Source organism: Candoia aspera, chromosome 7, assembly GCF_035149785.1.
Source record: "Candoia aspera isolate rCanAsp1 chromosome 7, rCanAsp1.hap2, whole genome shotgun sequence".
In the NCBI taxonomy this organism is placed as follows: Eukaryota; Metazoa; Chordata; class Lepidosauria; order Squamata; family Boidae; genus Candoia; species Candoia aspera.
In genome coordinates, this window is record NC_086159.1 from 67,558,146 (window position 1) to 67,579,454 (window position 21,309).

Sequence of the window (21,309 nt, forward strand, 5' to 3'; positions counted from 1 at the left end):
CACAATGTAGCAAGATTCAAATTATTTCCCACAAAACACTTTTCTATGATGGCTCTTTCTCTTTAGCAGAATTGGTGTGCCTGTATTTAGCAAAACAGCTTTAGAAGACTATTAGAACAGACGTTGTTTCTGCCAAGCCCACAAGACCTTACAGGATTGGCAAGCTCAGGTTGACTGATGATACAGTGCCAGACAACACCTTCAGGTCGGATGGCACTCAACATGCTACTGAGGAAGAGCTGAGAATCTTTTGGAGTACTAATGCTGTTTATGATGTGGCTAGATTAAAGCCTTTGGGATGTCTAATTGCTGATGCTGCCATATAGGAAAAGAAAATCTGAAATGGCAAAGACAGAATTTCAGTGGGAACATGGAACGTAAGAAGCATGAACATGGGAAAACTCAACACAATGAAAGATGAAATGACTCAACCAGACATTGACATCTTAGGGATTAATAAATCGAGATGGACTGAAATTGGATCACACTATTTACTATTCAGGACATGAAAAACAAAGAAGCAACAGCAATGTTTTCATAGTTAGGAAGGTTATAGCAAGAACAGTACTTGGCTATGCAATCAATGATTGAATAAAATCTAACTGACTTTGTAGAAAAATATTACTCCAACCATTAATGCAAAGAAGATACTGATGAGTTTTATGATTAAGTTCAATTTGAAACCTACAGAACATGCAAGCAAGATGTGCTGTTTGTGGTTGGAGACTGGAATGCCAAAGTTGGAAATATTAAGGAGGAAAATGTAGTAGACTGATGCCCTAGAAAACCAAACAGCAGAATGACTTATCATTTCTGCCAATCTAATGATTTGTTCATTTTTTTAATCATATGGCATAGCAGTTCCTAGGATTCTATGAATAACCAAAACAATGTCTCCATACATAGACATCATCAGATAGAGTACACAGAAATCAAATTGACTATATTATTTGTACAAGGAATTGGAAGAGCTGGAACAGCGAAGATGTGGCTAGGAGCTGACTGTGGAACAGATCACAAACTGCTCATGTGCAAGATCCAAACTAAGCTAAAGTGGAAGAAGGGACCAATCAGTTTCCATTATGGGATCTTGACCATATAGCCCCCATTTTCAAGTAGGTCACTTTGAAATCCTGAACCTCATGGATAGGGATCCGGAGGAATGAACTTAAGTTATTAAGGATGAATGTGAACAGAGATTGCCATTGATCAAGATACAGAAGAAAGCAAACTGGATGTCAGAACAAACCATGGAAATTGCCAAGAAGAGAAGCCAAAGCCAAGAAACACAACGTTCTCAGGAAATAACAAAGAATTTCAAAGAGCTGTTAGAAGAGACAAGAAACAGTATTACAGCATCTGTAAAGACGCTGAAGATGGAAACAGACATGAAAAAACAAGGAAAATCTTCCAAAAGTTCTCTGAACTCTGAAGGAAGTTCCAATCTCTTTCTTTCTCTTTTTTTCTTTATTTATTCCAATCTCTTATTTATTGATTGATTGTTATTGGCATGCTAAAGAACCCAATGGACAGATAGTGATTTAAAGAAGATCAAACAAAAATGGAAGGAATACACTGAAATTCTGAATAGCAGAAATGTCAATATCCAAGATACCTTAGAAGATACTCCCTACTTGAACTTCTACTAATATTAGAAGATGAAGTAGATCAGCATTCTGGACATTGCCAAGCTAAAAGACTACAGGAATTGATGGAATATTTACAGTATGGCAAGCGACAGAAGCAGAATCAGTAAAGATTCTAACCAAGCCGTGCCTGCAAATCTGGAAACAACACAGTGGCCAGCAGATTGGAAGAAGTCAAGCTACATAGCAACTGCAAAGAAAGGGGACTTAACAGAGTGTGAATGCTAGCAAAATAATGTTCAGGATCATCCAATACAGATTAAAGCCCTAAATAGAAAGGGAAATGCCAGATGTTCAAGCTGGCTTTTGAAAAGTCCAAGGAACATGACACATTATTGCTGATGCCTGCTGGATAATTGAGAAAGCCAAAAAATACCTAAAAGAAATCAATATGTGCTTCATTGATTATAGAAAGGCCTTTGATTGTGTCAATCATGTCAAGCTGTGAAACGTCCTTAGAAAAATGGCAATCCAAGAATATTACTTATGAGCCACCTAGAGTTGTTGGTAGTCAGGTAGCATATAAATCTTAATCATCACCAACATCACCATCTCATTGTCCTCGTGCAAAATCTATACACAAGTCAGGAAGCCACAGTACGGACAGCACACAGCAAAACAGACCAAGTTGACAAAGAAGTAAGGCAAGGCTGTACACTCTCCTTTTATTTATTCAATTATATGCAGAATATGCAGTATATTGAAGGAAGCTGGATTGGAAGAAAATGAGCATGGTTTTAAAACTGGAGGAAGAAACATCAATAACCTGCACTATGCCGATAATACTTTTCTGATAGCCTGAACATGCAAATGATCTGTAAGTTCTAGTAAAGAAAGTTAAGGTGCATGATGAAAAAATGAAGACATTGAAGTGGTAGATAGCTTCTGCCTTTTAGGATTGGCTGTTAACAAAGGGACCAGCAGTCAAAAAACACGCCACAGACTGTAGCCTCTCTTAAATCTTGAACAACTTATTTGTGTAAGGAAGAATTTATGAACTTCTGCACCTAGCTGAGTAACCCATTCTACTATTGGTAATGTGCTATGAAGGCAAGAGTTTGAGAGCCAGTCTGGTCTAGTGGTTAAGCTGCTGGGCTAGAAACCAGGAGTCTGTGAGTTCTAGTCCCACCTTAGGCGTGAAAGCTGGCTGGGTGACCTTGGGCCAGTCTCTTTCTCTCAGCCCAACTTGGTGCAATGTAGACTAGCCTCCTCATGGTGCACCCTGGGCAATGTGACTTGTCACAGCTAAAGTGTCTACACTTCTGGCTGCTGGACTTCACAAGGATTTCCCAGCAAGGGAAAAAAAAAACAGCATGAACACTGAACTGCTATGCCATACGATTAAAAAAAAAAAGACAAGAGTTGAGCAACCAGATAATTGACTGAACTTTACCAACACTTCATCCACATCCTGAGGCTGTAAGAACAAAGTCATCCAAAAGGGCTCTAATGCACACTGAACTAGTGCACACAATACACACTTTAGCAGGAACTGGCTCAATTTACAACTACTATTCTGAGAATAAAAATAATGGGAAATGTTCTATCTTTGGTCTCACTATTAATGCTGATCTTCCTCTCTAACACATCCTTCTATCATAATGAAAAAAAAAGTACATTTTTGGGGAAATGAGGAAAGTTGACCTCAGAGATACAATTTTCCTGAGTCTCCCTAGATTTCTTTATGTTTGTAATACAAGAAACTGCATTTCTTCTCCTTTTGGAATCACAGATATGGTAATCTATGGTAACAAAATCTGAATAATAAATAAAATAAATAAATCTACTTGTGGTAGTAATATTAGAGTAACATAGGAATGACTTATGCTTTGAATATCCTAGTTGGAGGTTTAATCTGGAAACATAATCAGAACACAGTCAAGTCACTGTCTAGCTCTTCTCACACTCCAGTCCATATATTCCAGTCAGGACACTGAGGGAAATAAAATCTGGTCCCACCTCCCAGTTTTCATCTGACCACTGCCCTCAGTTCTGTGCATTAAATAGAATAAATGAGAGGCCTGAATGGGGTTTTCATAACTACTAACTGAAGACATATTCAGTAACTGTAGTTACTTCTCATGCTCATCCAGAACATGGGGATCAGAAGATACATGAGTCCTTGATCACCTAAAATAGGATAAGCTAGACACTTCTGCCTCTGTCATCAAGCTACTATGCCTACCTTGCTTGAATTTCCCCTCTTTTCCATATGCTTGTCCAAGTGTTTAACATATGGTACATGAACTTTGTGCTCTTTTTGTGCTAACTGTGATGACAACAATCAGAAGATTCCTGCATATCATCTTACTTTGAAGTTTAGCCTGGAAACCACCACATCTCCATTTGGGGTAATAATAGGAACGTTTTCACAGATAATCCCATGATCAATATCTATTACTCTTCCTATAAGTAAAAAAGACAAAACCAAAACCAAAAAAGCACAGTATCTGTTAATAGAGCATGGAGACATACAAACACAGACAGAAAGTTATTGGTTTGTGAAAGGCTGATTTACAGACAGATGTTCATTACTGAGTGGCTTTCACATGAAATGCCTCTCTTTGTTCTACTGTAGTTGGGATTAGGCAAGAGACAGGTCTTTGTTTCTTAGTCTTTGGTTATGTCAAGAACTTGTAATCACTACAAATTTGTTATATTTATGTTAACTTTTATTCAACCCTTAAGGAATTGATTCTAGCGTAGCCTTAGCTAGAATTCCAGGTTCTATTTCAACAAGATGCTTCAGAATACATACAAGTCCAAACACAGTCCATGTCTACAATTTCTTCAAGCAGCCACGTCTTTTCCTGGGATCATGTGGAACTGCAAAGGCCAGTTGTACAAGCCTGGGAAAAGACATGGCTTCTTTAAAGTGTTACAAACAGGGCTATCTTCAAACTCCCACACACTCAAAAACATATTTTCAGAATGATTTCCAAAGCCCAACTAGCTCCACCCTAAATATCTCAACATACTTTCACTATCACCTTAAGCAATCACGGTTGTTTTTAAACAAACACTGTTTGTTTAAAAAAAAAAATACTGTACTGTAGTTATTTCCAATAACCTGTACATTTCACACTTCTATGCCGAGTGAGACCAGTTAGAGATACAGCCATGGCATAACAGAAACCCACAATCATTTGTGTGAATACTTCCTCTCAGCTTGAATGAATCATAATTTAATTTTCATATACAAATGTATGTATTCTTTCCAACAGCTGCTCTTGTAGACTGCTTATTTTTTTATTGAGTATATTCTATGAATGATAATTTGCATGCTCAAATATAATATTAAATTCAAAATTATCAAACATATCAGGTATAGACATTTTAAAGATTTGCACCACAATCTGTTACAATCATCCTTAACAGCAGAATGTGTGTTGGATAAACCAGATGCTAGCCAAGAATTTGTAAGTAAGGGAAATTCAGAGTTTGGCATATTGGCGAGAATGAGGCAAAAGTGACATTCCATATATTCAGACTTCAGTTCCCACCTCTCTCACCACAGAGTATATTGCTAGGAGTGATAAGAACTGCAAGAATATCTGCAGGATCACTCATTGTCCATCCCTGACTTAAATGAAAATTATTCAATCACAGCCAAGCATAACACTTCATCTCTGCTCATAAATGTATCTAGAATCTAGTCATTAAGCATCTTGAGTCAACAAATTATTAAGCTGATTTCACTAAGGGTCTTATCAGAATTTGGTGGGAAGAGATTTCAGTTACCCATTATACAGCTAGGTTCTGCACAAGCCATTAAGAATCTTTAATAAGCAGTATGAAACTCTTCCATTTCCTCCAAGCCATTGTTAAAACCTCATGGACATTAGATATCTTGAACAGTGCATCCTTTTAATATCTGAGTTTGTAAACCACCCAGAGTCGTTATAATATGAGATAAGCAGTAAAGAAGTATGACAAATAAATAAATAAATCTGTCATGGCACATCTGTAAATCACTCAAGGGCCAGCTTTGTGTTGCCTCTCACCAGGAGCAAGCTAAGTCCTAAAGCTCATTCCCTCGCTCTCTAGGCTGGAGTAGAGGTGTCTGCAGATCAACTGCAATAACCATTGATGCAAGCTTTTCCCTTTTTGTACTGTAATATTGAGCCTCGTGTGGCGCAGAGTGGCAGGCAGCAGCATTGCAACCGAAACTCTCCCCACAACCCGAGTTCGATCCCAGCGGAAGCTGGATTCTCTCTCGGGTAGCCGGCTCAGGTCGACTCAGCCTTCCCTCCTTCCGAGGTCGGTAAAATGAGTACCCAGCTTGCTGGGGAAGGTAATGACTGGGGAGGGCAATGGAAAACCACCCCACTATAGGCTGCCAAGAAAACGTTGCAAAAGCGGTGTCCCTCCAAAGGGTCAGACATGACTCGGTGCTTGCACAGGGGACCTTTCACCTTTCACACTGTGATATTACAAAGCATGTAAAAAAGAGGCTGAATTTGCATTACAACAGCACAGTGTTTCGTCATTCCATTCTTCCTCCCCTTCCCCTCACCCCCGCAAAATACCTCTGCACTGAAGCATACTGATGATCCTCCAAATTGTTATTTGCCATGAACCATTACACTTTAAATGGTCATCATGCATTAAAACAGGTGCTAGTTGTAGTTCAATATATCTAGAAACCACTAGGTAGGGGAAGGTCTGCATAGATATTCATTTGAACCCACCCAAACGATCTCTTCTCTTAGACTTCCATTTACAAGAGTTTCTTGGCTGCATCTTCACACAGCATCAAAGGCCATGGACTGCATAAGAGGCATGTAAACAGCACTCAAGCACACTGGCTATTTTTAAAATTTTGACAGATGGGGCATGGGCATTAGCTGTAATAGAGAGTAATACAAAGAAAATAGTGGGATTTTTTTTTAATACTCTAATGTATTGGATAAGAAGAGCTTTGCCCTGCCTTATTCAATGCTGCCCAAGGTGTCACGGTGGTTGCTCCCTGCAGTTAACTATCACACTGAAATTAGCCTTAGTATCTGTGTTCAAAGGTTTAGCATTGCATTAAAGCCTATTAACTGCTTTGCTATATGTCACTTGAAACTGATCAGAGTCTTTGGAAAGCAATTTTTTAAAAAGGGCCAGCTCACTGTCTTTTCATTTATGCTGATCCACATAGTGGATCTTCTGAGCAAGAACAAACCAATGAACAAATTAAACATATATTCATCAACAGTTTACTCTGGTCTGAATGAAGAGAAGAGCAATTAAGTGACAACTGCTTGACTCTCAGAGTTGGCTGTAGATCTTGAAGGAATAAGCACATTGTGCTAAGAGGATTTCAGACTCCCATATATGGCATATTTTCTTTCCTGAGAATTGGAGGAATAATGGCACTGGGCAGTCTTCTCCAATCTGGTGCTGTGGGTGTGTGCAGGAGAGTTAAAACAAAAATCAAGATGACAGTTGCAATCACACAACGGAAGCTCCAACTCTCTTTGAATGTGTTGTACTCACTCTAAAGAGAGATAGGGCATTGATCATATGGCTGCAGCCACCATCTTGATTTTTTTGATAGTATGCCCCCCCCACAACCCCGGTGGATGCCTGGTGCCCTTTTGGATTGCAAGGACTACAACTCCTAGAATTCTCAGCATATCTGGAGGATACCAGATTAGGAAATCTGGTATAGGTGTAATAGAACTGAAAATACAGTTAGAATATCTGAACTACAGATTTTTTTATATAATTACAGATTTTCAACTCCTAGCCCACACACTTTGAACTCCTCCATAATCAAACTGCTTCAAGTTAACTCCAGAATAAATGGCACATACCATAAAACATTTCTGAGACAAACTTGTATCCCAGTTCAGCTCAATGAAGGACAATTAATATGTTCCAAACCTACAAATACATGCATTGATCAAGAGGCTAACTGGATGGAGACCCATTCACACATTTACCGATTTCATGATTGTTTCTTTCATCCACCAACTCCAACTGTCTCTGATCACTGGGAACTGGAGCTACACAATTTATGGGCAGCTACACTGGAGTCATTTTCTTTTAGAGTAAAAGTTGGGGAGGGCCCATCCAGATCAAAACTTTGATAATATTAGATCTAAAGCCCCTCCTATCTCAATGATAACTTGATCCAAATTCCCCACACACGATTACCCACTGCACATTCTTTTTAATTTTTAAAATAAATTGCTGGTAATTGTGTGAATGTCATGCCTAAATTGGCCCTTACTCCTGTAGCTAAGAAAATCAAGGAATATCTCCTGAGTGGGAGAGTTCTTCACAACATATTACACAAAATACATAACTGTAATTCAGAAAAATGAGCAGCACATGTACATTTCAAACCATATCTATACTCAAGAATGTATATCCTTCCCTTTTTTTTCTTTACTTTTCATTGCTTTTCTGGGTCTGCCAGAAAGTATTTTTCATTAACTTCTTTGACTCTGAAGAAATCTTCCAGTCCCATTTCACAACACCATGTCAAGAAAGCTGAGAAATGTTTAACACAACCCTCCCACAGTCTTTTGAGTTGGGTGGGCTATAAAAACTGTTAAACAAGCAAAAAAATCATCTTAAAATCAAAATGTAATATTCCCAAAATGGGTTTCAAACACTAATGTTTGCTTTAACATTAGAAAGAGTACAATCGGAGGACGGCAGCACTTGTCCACCTTTGTCTGGACTTGGAAGCTAAACTGGGTTCAGCCTGATCCTTCCACAGATGAAGACCAGCAGGGAATTCTAGGACTGTAGTGTAAACTGGGAAGAACATCTTGGAAGAAGGCAATGGCAAACCAATTCCATATTATTGACCCAAAAGTTCACGTAACCACCAGGAGTTGAGCTTGACTTGAGAGCTTCTTAAATCAGCTGGAAGGCAAGAAAGAAAGTGTACGTTGTAGCCTTCCCTAGTAATCTCTAGATGAGCTAGATTACAGCTCCCCAAATCCCAGACAGCAGGTCCTTGTGATGAGAGATAATCAAAGTAGTAATCCTTCATGAAGAGAAGACAGTGAATGAGGGTTGATTTTTTTTTCAGGATTTGATTTGAAATGCGACAGAAGAATGTTTAATTGGGAAAGTTACTAACTGCATATAAAAAAGAGGAATAGTGGGGAAGGACAAACATCACAAACTATAGGCATGAAGGAAAGAGGAAGCCAAACACTGGAATGCAGTTCTTGAAAGGTATCAGTTTGAACTAAAATGAAAGAATAAAAATGTGCATGCTCTGCCATTTAAAACACCCAATATATTCATAAAGGGAAAAAGCTAAACCTACTCTGACATTCTTAGTATACCATCTGCAATAAAATTTATATGGTGGAATAATTAGATTTGCCATTTGTTACCAAGTGTCTGAAAAGATACAGCTATAAGAACCATATATTGTGTGATGTATCTGAACAATAGTTGGACTTACCATGGAATAACTTTCTGGTTACTGGAAAATGGAACAAGCAGAAAAGGGTTAACTTCATCTCTTCTACCTAGAAGACAGGATTTAAGGCTTCTTCCTGTCCCATAGAAGAGTTGCATGCCCTTACTTCAGCTGAGTTTGGCTCAACCCCTACTTTACTGAGTATGCTTTGTAACAACAAACATGCAACTGGTAAGACATATGAGAATGGAAAAACAACATTTAACAGTTAGGATCGTGCTAAGAAGTAATTTGCATATTGACTTTTTGGCCACTTGTGTATTCACTTAATCACATCTCCTTCTAAATAAGGTGGGATTGCCAGGTCCATCTTCTGGAAACCAGAAAGTACTACAGGGGAAGTCCAAATACCATTTTTAATCACTGACATCATTATGTGCAGGTGGTTTCTGCTAGCACCTTGAAATGGGAGAGGGAGCTATTGTAGCAGTCTGCAATGGAGGTGGGCCTAGGGCTGTACTGTGATCATCATGACCTATAACTTTCCTAGCTTCATGACCATTGATTTTCTAGATGCTAGGATCTTCCAGTTTTCAGAGATGACCCCCAGGTGTAAAACCCACTCAGGTGGTGCCAGTATGTTATTGGTGGAGTTCACCAGATAGACCTATTCCTGGAGAAAGAAGTGTTAGGCTATCATATGTGCTCTGATGAGTGGATTGTATAAGTAGGTATAAATGCAGACTCTGTCTTCTTAAATGGTTCACAAGAGTCACACACACCTTGATGAATACTGGGGGTGCTCAGCTTATACTGAAAATGAGTGCTCTAAATTGATACTGATCACAGCTGCTGTTACTATATCTCCATTTTAAAGCTTCAATGCCTGATTAATTATTCCAACACCTGAGGTTCAGAATGGCTCCCCAATCTTCATTTAACTTTGGCATTGTAAAGAAAATAGTTAAAAACACAGCAGAGAAAATCACTTCTGGGATATGTACTCTGTAGTGCTCATGTTCTATACACGTTTTAGTGTCTTCTTCATCCTGAAATATTACTTTTTTATCTTGGAGACAGGGAATAGTTGAAAGCTGTCTTTTGGCTTTCTTCTGAGTTCTAGTTCATTCTTTGAATTCTAGAGCATATCCCTGCCAGACTGTCTCTCCAACACCTCTCTGTTCTGGCAGATGTGTTTCCAAATATGCCAGACTTTTTCCAGTTTGGTACCCAGATGGAAGGTAATGGCATTATGCTGAGGAGTATTTCCCTTGGATTTTGCTTCCTCTGCCTTGACTGTTGAAGCTGAGAGCCCCAGAGAGGAGCATCCCCCATGTACTTCCTTGACTGCTTCTTGTCCAAAATAAGGACAGGTCTTTATTCTTTGATATGCAAAGGTGATGCAGGACTTCTCTGTATCTGCTTCCCTGCTTCCTCTATGTTTTCTTATACAACATGATTGGTTCTCCAAATATCTTCTTCCCCTAGAAGAGCTGTGCTGTAAGACTGACTTTCAACTGATGCTCCATTGCTCAATGTCTGAGCCATTTTGCCCTGAGGACCAAATCTGGAAATCAGTTTGGCTTAGTTGGTTTTGCCCACTCCACCTTGGTTTGAACAGTCTTTGATGGGGAGCTGCAAATTCCGAGAAGATGTTATCCGAGGCCTTCCTGAACTGAACCTTTAAGGAATGGCTTTCAGTCGTGGCTTGTGTCATGCTCCCCCGTAGGAATAAAGAAACCTTTACATCACGTAGAATATCTGAGACTAGAGACCTTGAATGTGAGGGCACAGCCTTCAACTTGCTGGAGACAGCTGCGACTGAATGGATGGGCTTCTAGATACGGAAGTAGCTGATTCCCTATTAACAAATATGGTACATAATTCTGGCCTGGAAAAAGCATCACTAGGGAATGGAAAGGGGACTGAGGTGCTTTGTATGGGTAGCCAGGATCAACCCAAAACTTACCCCCCTCATCTGTATCTAAGCTACCATGCTGGTCATCACTAAGCCAGCTAATGCCTTCTTGTTCTTCTTTGACATCCCTCCTCATTCACCTTCTTCCAGATTTCCCACCACTAGTGGAATAAAGAGACACTGCCCAGTACTTAGTCAGTGAAATGGAGGGAGAAGCTTTCTAAGTAGACTTTGTCTCTGAATGGGTTGCAGGCAGGCTTGAAGTCAGCAGTGCTACTTGTCTCCCCCATGTTCCACTGCTTCTGGGGGCCACAGAGGGCTCTTTCTATGATGTTCCTTCTCCCATCTCCTAGTCCACTCTCCCAGCTCAGCCATGTGGCCCTCCCAGCTACAGCCTCCTGCCAGCATGCCAGTCAGGTGGCATGCCACTGCCAGGATAGGCTTTCACATGGTGGAGAAGCACAGGTCTTCTATTCTTTCTCTCCTTTTTTCTTTTTATTCTCGGCTCCCAAGATGGAGCCAAAGGAAAGTCATTGCTTTCTTTAGAAAGGAGAGCATAAAACTTCAGAGAGTGGGGTTTCCTCCATGGGACAGGAAGAAGCTGCACCCCCTGCTTTCTGGCTAGAAGTGGTGGCATTAACCCTTTCCTGTTGACCTCACTGCCAGTGACAGAGAACTTACAGATTAGCCCTTAATAAATGCCTGGGTATAAAAGCAGCACAAAGCTAATGAGGAACCCACATAGCTGAGAACAGATTATAACCGCCCAGTGTCCCTCCTTGTGGGGGGAGATGGGCGGTGGTAAAAATTTGATTGATTGATTGATAAATAAATAAATAAATATAAAGCTGTCCCACCATTTCCATTTTGAATTGCACATAGATGTGAAATATTAAAAAAGAAATCAAGAAAGAGAATGTATTGATCACCTTTGATTTCTAAGGGGCCATTAATACACTGTTTGGCTTGATTTCTTTTCTTGTTGCTGCTTTCATGTTCTTGCGTAACAGCTGCCCTTTTGTAAATGCCCTTCTTTACTTCATCAAAGACCGAAAACATATTGTAAACACGGGCCGTGTAGCCTGCTAATTCTGCGACCTGTAAAACAACATACGATCATGTTTTAAAGCAATAGTGATAAGTAATATGGATAAAGTACAGAAATACATGTTTTGTTTATTATTCCAAAGGCTTGATTCACATTTTGTAATGTTTATAAAGAGCAAGAGGCTTTTCTGAAATCTCTGAATCCAGCCTCGATATGTAATCAGATAGTTCTCTGTTCACAAGAGAAGATCCATGAAACTTAAGTTTCAAACTAATGTGAGGCGCAAAATTTCCATTCATTTGATGGCTGTATCAGCAGGCCTTTTTAAACTTCTGAAAGGCCCTGGGACAAAATATTAATTTGAAATGCATGCGCGCGCACACACACACACACACATCCTTCTGCTGCCTCCTTACTCAATGTAATTTTTCCTCTATTTCTTTCTTCCACTGAAGTCAATACCAAATAATTGTGTATGTGTGAGGAAACCTGAAATACTGAACATGGCAAGGCACTGAGAATGGAGGAAATTTCTCGTCAGGAATAAACTTTGCCTATTTATGTGGGAAAAATGGAGAATACAAATATTCTACAGCCCTTGGAGTGGGACTAAGATATGTTAAGTTAGATTTGAATGGGCTATAGGAGAATACAGGAAAATGTGGTAGAACACTTTGGATCTCTTTATATGCTGAGAATTCCATCACTGTCAGAACTGTCTCAGATGGCAACACATCTGCTTGTAGACCAATATTCATCAACATATGATTCCTTGAAACAGCAGCAACAACTGAGTTCCTGAACCAGAGGGCCTGATGAAATTACTTCATTACTTCAATAATTTTATATCCCGCCCTTTATTCAGAAATTCAAGGTGGCATGCATAGTGCTTCCTTCTCCTACTTTTCCCACAACAGTAACCCTGTGAAGTAGGTCGGGCTGAGAGACAGTGACCGGCCAAAGCTCATATAGTGAGCTTCCATAGCTGAAGACAGATGAGAACCTGAGTTTCCTCAATCCTTGTGCAACATCTTAACCACTATATCACACTGGTTCTCCTTGATTTCTTGCTAAGAATGATTCATCTGATAGTTTCAAATACTAAATTGTATTTCAGAGGATGGTCCCACCAGGTGTAGGGCCTGAGACAAATGCCTTTACAAAGGCCATGCCCACCAGTGTTGGCATGACATATCAAGGATCACACTCCAAAAGTAGGCAAGGTCAAGGCCTGCTTTTTGACAGGAAATTCAGCATCTGCCTGCTCGCATCCATTTTGCCTTTTAAAACATCCCCCAACTCCAACAAATAGACACACACAGACACACAGAGAGGATGCTATTACCTGCAGGTAACTAGCTTGCAAGACAGCAGACACTTCAACAATGGCTTATATTAGAGCTGTTGGACGTGGACACCAAACTTCCACATGACTGCTGGATGTCAGAAAAGAGTCAAATGGCTGTCTAGATTTTTGCAGCTCAGATCTGGTACCACTCATCTGATATTTCTCAAACTGCAGTCAGTGGACATCCACCAGGTGGTCCACCACAGCTTCCCCATGTTCACCAGCTAGAGCCTGCTCACTGCTTCATCTCCCCATGGTAACCATCAGTCAGTTGCCAGCAAGAACCTCTTGCCATTTCACTCCCTGCTGCCTTACATTCACTGCCAATTAGCTGAATGGACCAGAGCTGTTCCCTAACTCACCTCCCATTCCCCACTCCTACAGTCTCTTCTGACTCTGTCAGCCTTACGAGGATGTACACCCAGAAGTACCAGCTCTAATTAATGTAAGGGTACATTAACAGAATCTTGCAAGTCCGAAAGTGCATCTCTCCCCCCTCGCCTTTACAGTCCAAGAAACTAGGGAGGGTCCCTTCTGAGATGTTTGCCATGACCCCATTTCTTCTGCGGGCTCATCTGCCTCTTATCTGACCATTGTCTAGTCTGCGGCTCCTCCTCCCATCTCTGAAGGCCATTCCCACATACTGTCATACTTCCAGAGCAAGCGTCCCCAGAACATCTGATCCGACTACCATGCATGAATGAAATCAACACAGGTTTTGCGAGTCAGTAGAAGTGGGAAGGGGGACAAACCAGGGGTGTGAAAGCATCTTGTTTGGACTATCTCTGGCATCCAAGGTCAACCGGCAGAGCTGTTGCAGACAACTGCACAGAACTGAACTGACTGGCACAAAAAGGGGGGCTGCATACTGAAGAAGGGGGAGGGGGTTGAGTTCATTGGGCTGTTTAACTTGGGGAAAGCATGGGAATTTCATTCGCAACTTTTTCTCTGTACTGCACACTACACTCCATTAAAGAGATTTCTACTTAACACGTATGAATCGGATTTAATGATAACTGAGTAGTAAGTCATCACACATACCATTACAGACTCAGAGAGGGGCCTAATTGACCAGATTGTCAGCTTCAGGAGTCAGTAGTTACTCAACCACCTGACTCAGTAGGGAATCACCAGATGCTGGGGCTGTCAGGTGACAAGGGGCCTGATCTGGGCAGAATACTAATTTGTGCAAAAGCCCCCTAACTGAGCCACACCTGGGCCTGGGTTACATTACAGCAGTCACCAATGACTGGCTCCTTCATTACAAACAATTCTCACCAACCTCAGATCTACATACCTGTGTCCTTGCTCCCTGATCTGTCTCCTGAATCTTGGCTCTTTGACACGGACTGGCTGACTAGTCTCCTTGTCGTTTTGACCCTTCAACTACTGTGGATTGTACTTGCATCTCTGAACCAGCACTCAGTTTTGACTCTGGACTGAACTCTTTTCACACTGGCTCTCATGCAAAACCTTGCTCTCCTGTAAATATTTCTGGGCTGTCCATGTGCTTGCATAGTCAATTCTCTGCCTGATTTTGCGTGCAACTGCTTGCTACCCACCAGTCAACTGTAAATCAAGCCAGCATGTGTGTGCTAAGCCTGAAACAGAACACCCACATTCCCTGAGAAGCAACGGGCCAGACCAGAACCCACTTTCTATCCCAAGCCTCCTCTTTGAGCTCAAAGCCCAGTCTCTTCCTCAATTCCTGCTTCAACTGCCAAATAAATACATACTTTGGGTTACATTTTTGCACAACATTAAAAAGGCCTTTTAAACTGAAGGAGATGGGAAGGCTCATATAAATGTAACTATATTCATTACCTTATTTGACAAAAAATGTGCACACTCATGCTCTTAAAGACTAAAAATTAGGAATTAGATTGTTGGTTTGAGTGGTCATCATATTCTCCTAATATTTAATTGGGTGGTCCATGATTCCAAAAAGTTTGATAAACATTGCCATGCCTCTTATTATTTTGGAAATATTACACAAAATGCAACACATAACTGTACAACATGGAGGCTTGCCATCTGAACAATTTGGCTGGCCTATCTTCAATTAAAACTGATTCAATGCCATCACAATCCAATTTAATTAAGAGCCATAAGTGATTTGTGAACCTTGTTATCTAGCTTGAATGCACAGCCATGGATGCCATGCCCACTGCAGAAAATAGCGCTAATTTTGAGAAAGGATAATGCTGCCATAGATCATCTCAAGGGAAGAATAAGCATGCTCATTTTCCAAACTGACCTTAGAGATATGAAGTGAGGTCAGCTAGTATCTGGTGAGCACTTCTTGTGCTTACCTAACACAAAGATGTGCATGCTTAAACAATCAGTGCAGGGGAATATCAAAACTAACAAGAGAGAGCTTTGACTTACTTTTATAAAGTAGATGCTGATATCCATCTGTCTACTCCTGGCATCTTCTATTACTAAAATATTATTTCAATCATTTTAAGAGAAGGGAATTTTTCACTTGCCTAGATATTCAATATAGCCTTCAACAGCTGCTTAAAATACCAACCCATTCATATTTTTATGAATTTAGTCCTTCAACCTAATGTATGTATACACAGCAGTTAAAAATATTAGGCTTCTATACACATGCACACCAACATACCCAAATTTCACATACAATGAAACCTCAGTTTAATGGATCCCAAATTTCAGATGCTACGAAACAGTCCCCTGAAATAATGGACAAGTCTGCTGAATTCAGTCATCTGAGCATCAACTGTGTAAAAAAATACTGGGAATAATGTGAGTTACAATTTAATGGATACCAGGAGTAAAATATATCCTTACCCAACTGGTTCATTAACTCATGGTTTCACCATCATGTGATACCCAATGGAAAAAATCACAGTGTGTCCATTGATTAATCTGACTTGTGTGTGGAAAAATACATGAACACATAAAAACTTTTTCATCATAAAGTTGCTAATTCATGTTAGGTTGCACAGAGAGCTGGCTTATATTTATAAAGAAAATTGGAAGGAAGAAGGCTGGCAAATTTGTGATTAAAAATGACTTATGTCAATCATCCCCAAGCTATGAGGTATGCTCTCCATCTGCCAGCAGAAAGCAAGTAGACCAAACCATCTAGACCGATTTAAAAAATAGGAAAGAGAAAGGGTGTGGATATAATAGTATGAGCCATTTAGCCTAGCATCTGTTTTGCAAAATGGCCAACCAGATGTCATCAGAAAGGCAACATTATGGGTTGGACTTACTTATCAGTAAAATTCATGGGTATTGATTAAACCACAAACATACTTGATGTCTTGAACTTGCTAGGTTGATAATATTTCTTCTTCAGAACAAGGAAAAAAACCCTATAAACAGGTTATGTATAGTACTTGACAGCATTCTTTTCAATGAATGATAATAGTAATGCAACTGCGTATATGAAAATTTGGAAAAATATATAATCACATGGTGGTGTTACTTTCCTCTGACATGTATCTGGATTTCTAACCCTCATGTCACCCTTTTATTAGATCCATTGCCTAAACGGATGACTATGGGTCAAATTTTTCATTCTCCAGAGCTATAGAAAGGTTTACCAGTGCTGATAGCTCCATACAGCTTCATATATGGGGCTACCCTTGAAGAGTATCCGGAAGCTTCAGCTGGTCCAGAATGCGGCCATGTGGGCAGTTATGGGTGCCCCAAGTTCGGCACATGTGACACCACTGCTGCGCAAGCTGCACTGGGTGCCAGTTTGCTTCCGGGTCCAATTCAAGTTGTTGGTTATGACCTTTAAAGCCCTATATGGCTTGAGGCCAGGCTACCTGAGGGACTGTCTCATCCCCATAACATCAACCCATTCCACCCGGTCATGCAGAGAGGGCATGCTATGGACCCCATCGGTAAGGGAGTTCCACTTGGCGGAGTCCAGGAGGCGAGACTTCTCTGCAGTGGCACCCACCCTTTGGAACATTCTGCCCCTGGAGGTAAGGCAGGCCCCCTCGCTTCTGGCCTTCTGGAAGAACTTGAAAACCTGGTTCTGCCACCTTGCCTGGGATGGGAAGGGCAATAGTTCTTCTGGGGGTGGCTGCTGTCGTAGAGTCCTCCCGAATGAAATCTGTGCCACCTGGATTTTATATTTATTTTATTTTTATTATGTCAGTTGTTCGTGTTGTAATTTATGTGTTTGATGGTTTTTAAATTGTCAGTTTTATTGTAAACCGCCCAGAGTCCCCCTTTTGGGGGGAGATGGTCAGTGATAGAAATTTGAACAACAAATAAAATAAATAAATATATGGATAGCTCCATATATGCATCACTTACAAACTTGGTTCCCCCCCTTGCCCATTTTAGTTTGTTCAGTCTAATTTTCCTTGGATGATCAAAAGAAAACTCACTTTCATTAAAAGAGCCTTTTTCAACTCTTACAATCTACAACCTTTGTGCCCTTGAGGGACCCACTGAAATGGTATGGAATACAGTACAAGAGCTTGTAGTTGAAAGAAGAGTTGGTGGAAATCATCTTCATATTGCAGAAGTAGGCAGTCTTTGGGGACCAGAGTGCATTTTGAGAATCACAAAATAACTGTCATGGGAGACTTACCTATCGATAAAATGGCTGCCATGGTAGGCATGGCCAGTCATGAAACACCCATGGACAGAAGATGAACAGGCCCCCAAATGCTCTCTGCTATCCCAATGGGACTTTTGTGGGGCCCAAAAGTATTCCTGCAAATAAATGTAAAGTTGGAGGCTGGTGCTTTCTGTGCAGCATGCCAGCTTCTTAATTTTTTTGTTAAAATAATCTCTTTTAAAGAATCACAAGTGATGAGAACCTGGTGGGTGGTGCCACCATATCTGGGCTGCAAAAACCCAGACATACACTAGATAGCAGTAAAAAATGAATGTTGTTGGTATCTCTAATGGTCCTCTTGAGTTTTTGCAGTCCAGATATGATAGTCCTACTGCTGGGCTCCAAGGGAGATACTTGGGACACACTGGTTTCTGTTGGCCTCACATTGTTTATCCTTGCTTTATAGTTATAGAGGAGCAATTAGAATCCAAACCAGTCACAAGAGAGGATCCTAAAACACATAATTTCCCCAAATTTAACTGTGGAATACAGCTGAGTGTTCACAACTTGCTTTAAATTTTGCTCTTGTTTCTATTCACATATAACTTAAACTGTTGCCTAGGATACAGACTTTATATTTAGGAATGTCTTATATTTAAAATATATCACCCTTTCTGTTATCAAGACTAAGTTAACTGAATACCTCTTTGTAGGAAGACATAATCCGTTCAATAGCATCTGCTCCAGAGACCAATAAATTTCGTGAGGTAGTGAAGGTTTCTGTTCGTTCACTGACCATTGCTTGTTTCTGACCATCTTCCAATTCTATCAATGAGAAAAACAAACTCAATAGGAGCAATATTTTCAATACTTTCTTGGAAATATTATGTGATAGAACCAAAAAAAAAATGTTGGGAGTAGACTCTAGCTATTCAGAATTTATATTATGGTTGGACATTTCTGGTATTTTGAGTACAGAAAACATTGATATGAATAAGCAGATGAACCTAGCATTAGGATTAGAGTCAATTAGATTAATTGAGCTTAAATCTTACATAGAAATCTGCAGCTATGGTTAGCATTAGACTTCCTTGAAGTCTGGGTGAAAACAACTGTAATGGTTGGATTCAGGGTGGACTTTTCTGTATAGGGCACCTCTGACATTTATGTTGGGCCTCCAATTTTCGGAGGGGCAAAATTCATAGGAAAATCCAGTACAAGACAAATCTGCACTTAGGGATAGGGTTAGTCTTCTTTAAAGTCAGGTTGAAAAACAACTGTCCCAGTTGGATTCAGGGTAACTTTTTCTGTATAGCGGGTTTCTGATATTTTTGATGACCCTCCAGCTTTTTCTAGGGCAAAATTCATGAGAAAATCCAGTACAAGACAAATCTGAACTTAGGGTTAGGTTGGGCTCCCTTGAAGTCAGTTTGAAACACCAGTGTCACAGTTGGATTGAAGGTGGCTTTTGCTGTCACAGTTGGATTGAAGGTGGCTTTTGTAGGACTGACATTTACACTGGGCCTCCAATTTTTTCTAGGGCAAAATTCATGGGAAAATCCTATAGAAGAGAAATCTGCACTTCAGGTTAGGGTTAGGCTTCCTTGAAGTCTTTGTATAGGGGGCCTCTAACATTTATGTTGGGCCTCCAATTTTTTTCTGGGAACATTCATAGGAAAATCCTATATGTGACAAATCTACACCTAGCGTTAGGCTTCCTTGATGTTGACAGCAGGGGAAAGGGTCATTTTTCCATGATGTCCAGGTGAAAATATAAGGTCATGAAATGCATGCCTGATGGTACGTCTGGATGTACTGTTTGGTTGCATCTGGTTTGTAGCATTCAGGGAAGGGAACATTTTGATATTGGCAATAGGGGGAAGCTAGGGCTAATGTTAAATGCAGTTTATGTAAATAGTACCTATGTATTGAATAATCTTCCCCTCTCTCTTATTTTCAGAATGGATTACAGCACCTACCCAATTTAGTCCATCTGAAAAAGAGCTATGCATGGTCAGGTGTAACTGAATGGGAGACACAATGTCCTAATCCCAAAAACAAGTAAGGGAAGTAAAGAAAGAAATATTAGATTAAAAAATGGCATGACACTTCTAACGTCAATGTGATTTGCCATATTTTTTCTGCTGTGATTTCTTTTTTGACTTCCTACTCTTGTCCACACACAGTAGTGAAGTCAGGCTGGACTTAAGGGATATGGGGGTTTCTGTCAAATTAAAATATGTAAAAAATAAAGACCCTTCGCTGTTACCAAGGTACCAGATAATAATCACTGCTTTAAAAGTAAACTCTTTTACACAGTATTAGCATTAAATTTAACAGCATAGTAGCTATCACATAGAAGGTATCTCTCTTTCCATCTCTTCCTCTGCACCTGTTCCACAAAAATTCAAAGCCAAGGAAGTGTTGTTACCACCATCAGCAAATCCTCTTGCAGTGATGATAGGTACTGCCACCATAATCAAGCCGCTGCTACTCCAGACATATTTCATCAGGAACTGCTCTAGCATGATGTACCATAAACGCTTGGACAAAATGATGTTCATTTGGTCTTCCAGAGCTTTGTAACTTTTCTGAAGTTGGTTCATTTCAACCTGTAATTTTTTAAAAAATGCAAATACTACAAGAATGTGACCCACAAGGGTACCCATAAACATTTATCAGACATGCCTATAGATGTGTTTTTGTGTGTTTGTCCTTCAGTGCAGAACAGCTGAATATTCTTTTAAGACTGCAAGGCAAAGACTATATATTGTCAATTTCCAAACAGTTCAATAAACTAAAAAGGGTGGATTTCAAAAGACATCTCTTCCTGAAAGGAGCTTCATGAAAGAAGCACGTCGCTCACAAGTCTTTGCAAAGCCACCTATGAAATCCAGCACTGTGATTTGTATGTACAAACAGATATTTGCATTGGTATCCAAGAGACCTGATATCTGATCCAGACCATTTCACATATTCTAGGTATCAATACACATTACAATCAAAAGGGACTTGAAATCCATCAGTCTTAAAGAGCACATTTATAAAAGTGATAGCGAATGAACTTATAGTTATTTTTTGGAGGAAGAGGGAATACTTCCAAATATACTTCTGGATAAGTAAATTCTAGTCCCGCAGTTTCAGTTTTTGATTGCTAAAAGGGCTATTCAGAAAGTTCCTGAGTTAAAGTTTGAGGAACTCACTGAACTCCCGTGTGTTATTGTCATTTTAGCATCCCATTTTAACTCCATGAACACAGTAGCAGCATGCACAGGGAATCTGACTATCCCCATAAAATTCTTGAGAGTTTATGACTGCCTCTTCCAAGCCTGACTTTCGCTGAGTGTGTGTGGATGAGAAGACTTATGGGATAATTTTATTTATCAAATTTTATCACCACAATAATAAATGCAACTGCC

At 40.0% G+C, this 21,309-nt stretch overlaps 1 protein-coding gene across 1 annotated transcript in view; it reads right to left on the reverse strand.

Annotated features, from left to right (window-relative positions):
* The window catches only part of ABCD2 (ATP binding cassette subfamily D member 2), a 37,882-nt gene that overhangs the window by 10,460 nt on the left and 6,113 nt on the right, over nucleotides 1-21,309 (reverse strand). The window contains exons 2-5 of the mRNA XM_063307977.1: nucleotides 20,322-20,502; nucleotides 18,594-18,715; nucleotides 11,872-12,040; nucleotides 3,958-4,052 (exon numbers count right to left, since the gene is read on the reverse strand). Of these exons, the coding sequence (XP_063164047.1) occupies nucleotides 3,958-4,052; nucleotides 11,872-12,040; nucleotides 18,594-18,715; nucleotides 20,322-20,502 (567 nt within the window). The remainder of the gene's footprint in view (nucleotides 1-3,957; nucleotides 4,053-11,871; nucleotides 12,041-18,593; nucleotides 18,716-20,321; nucleotides 20,503-21,309) is intronic.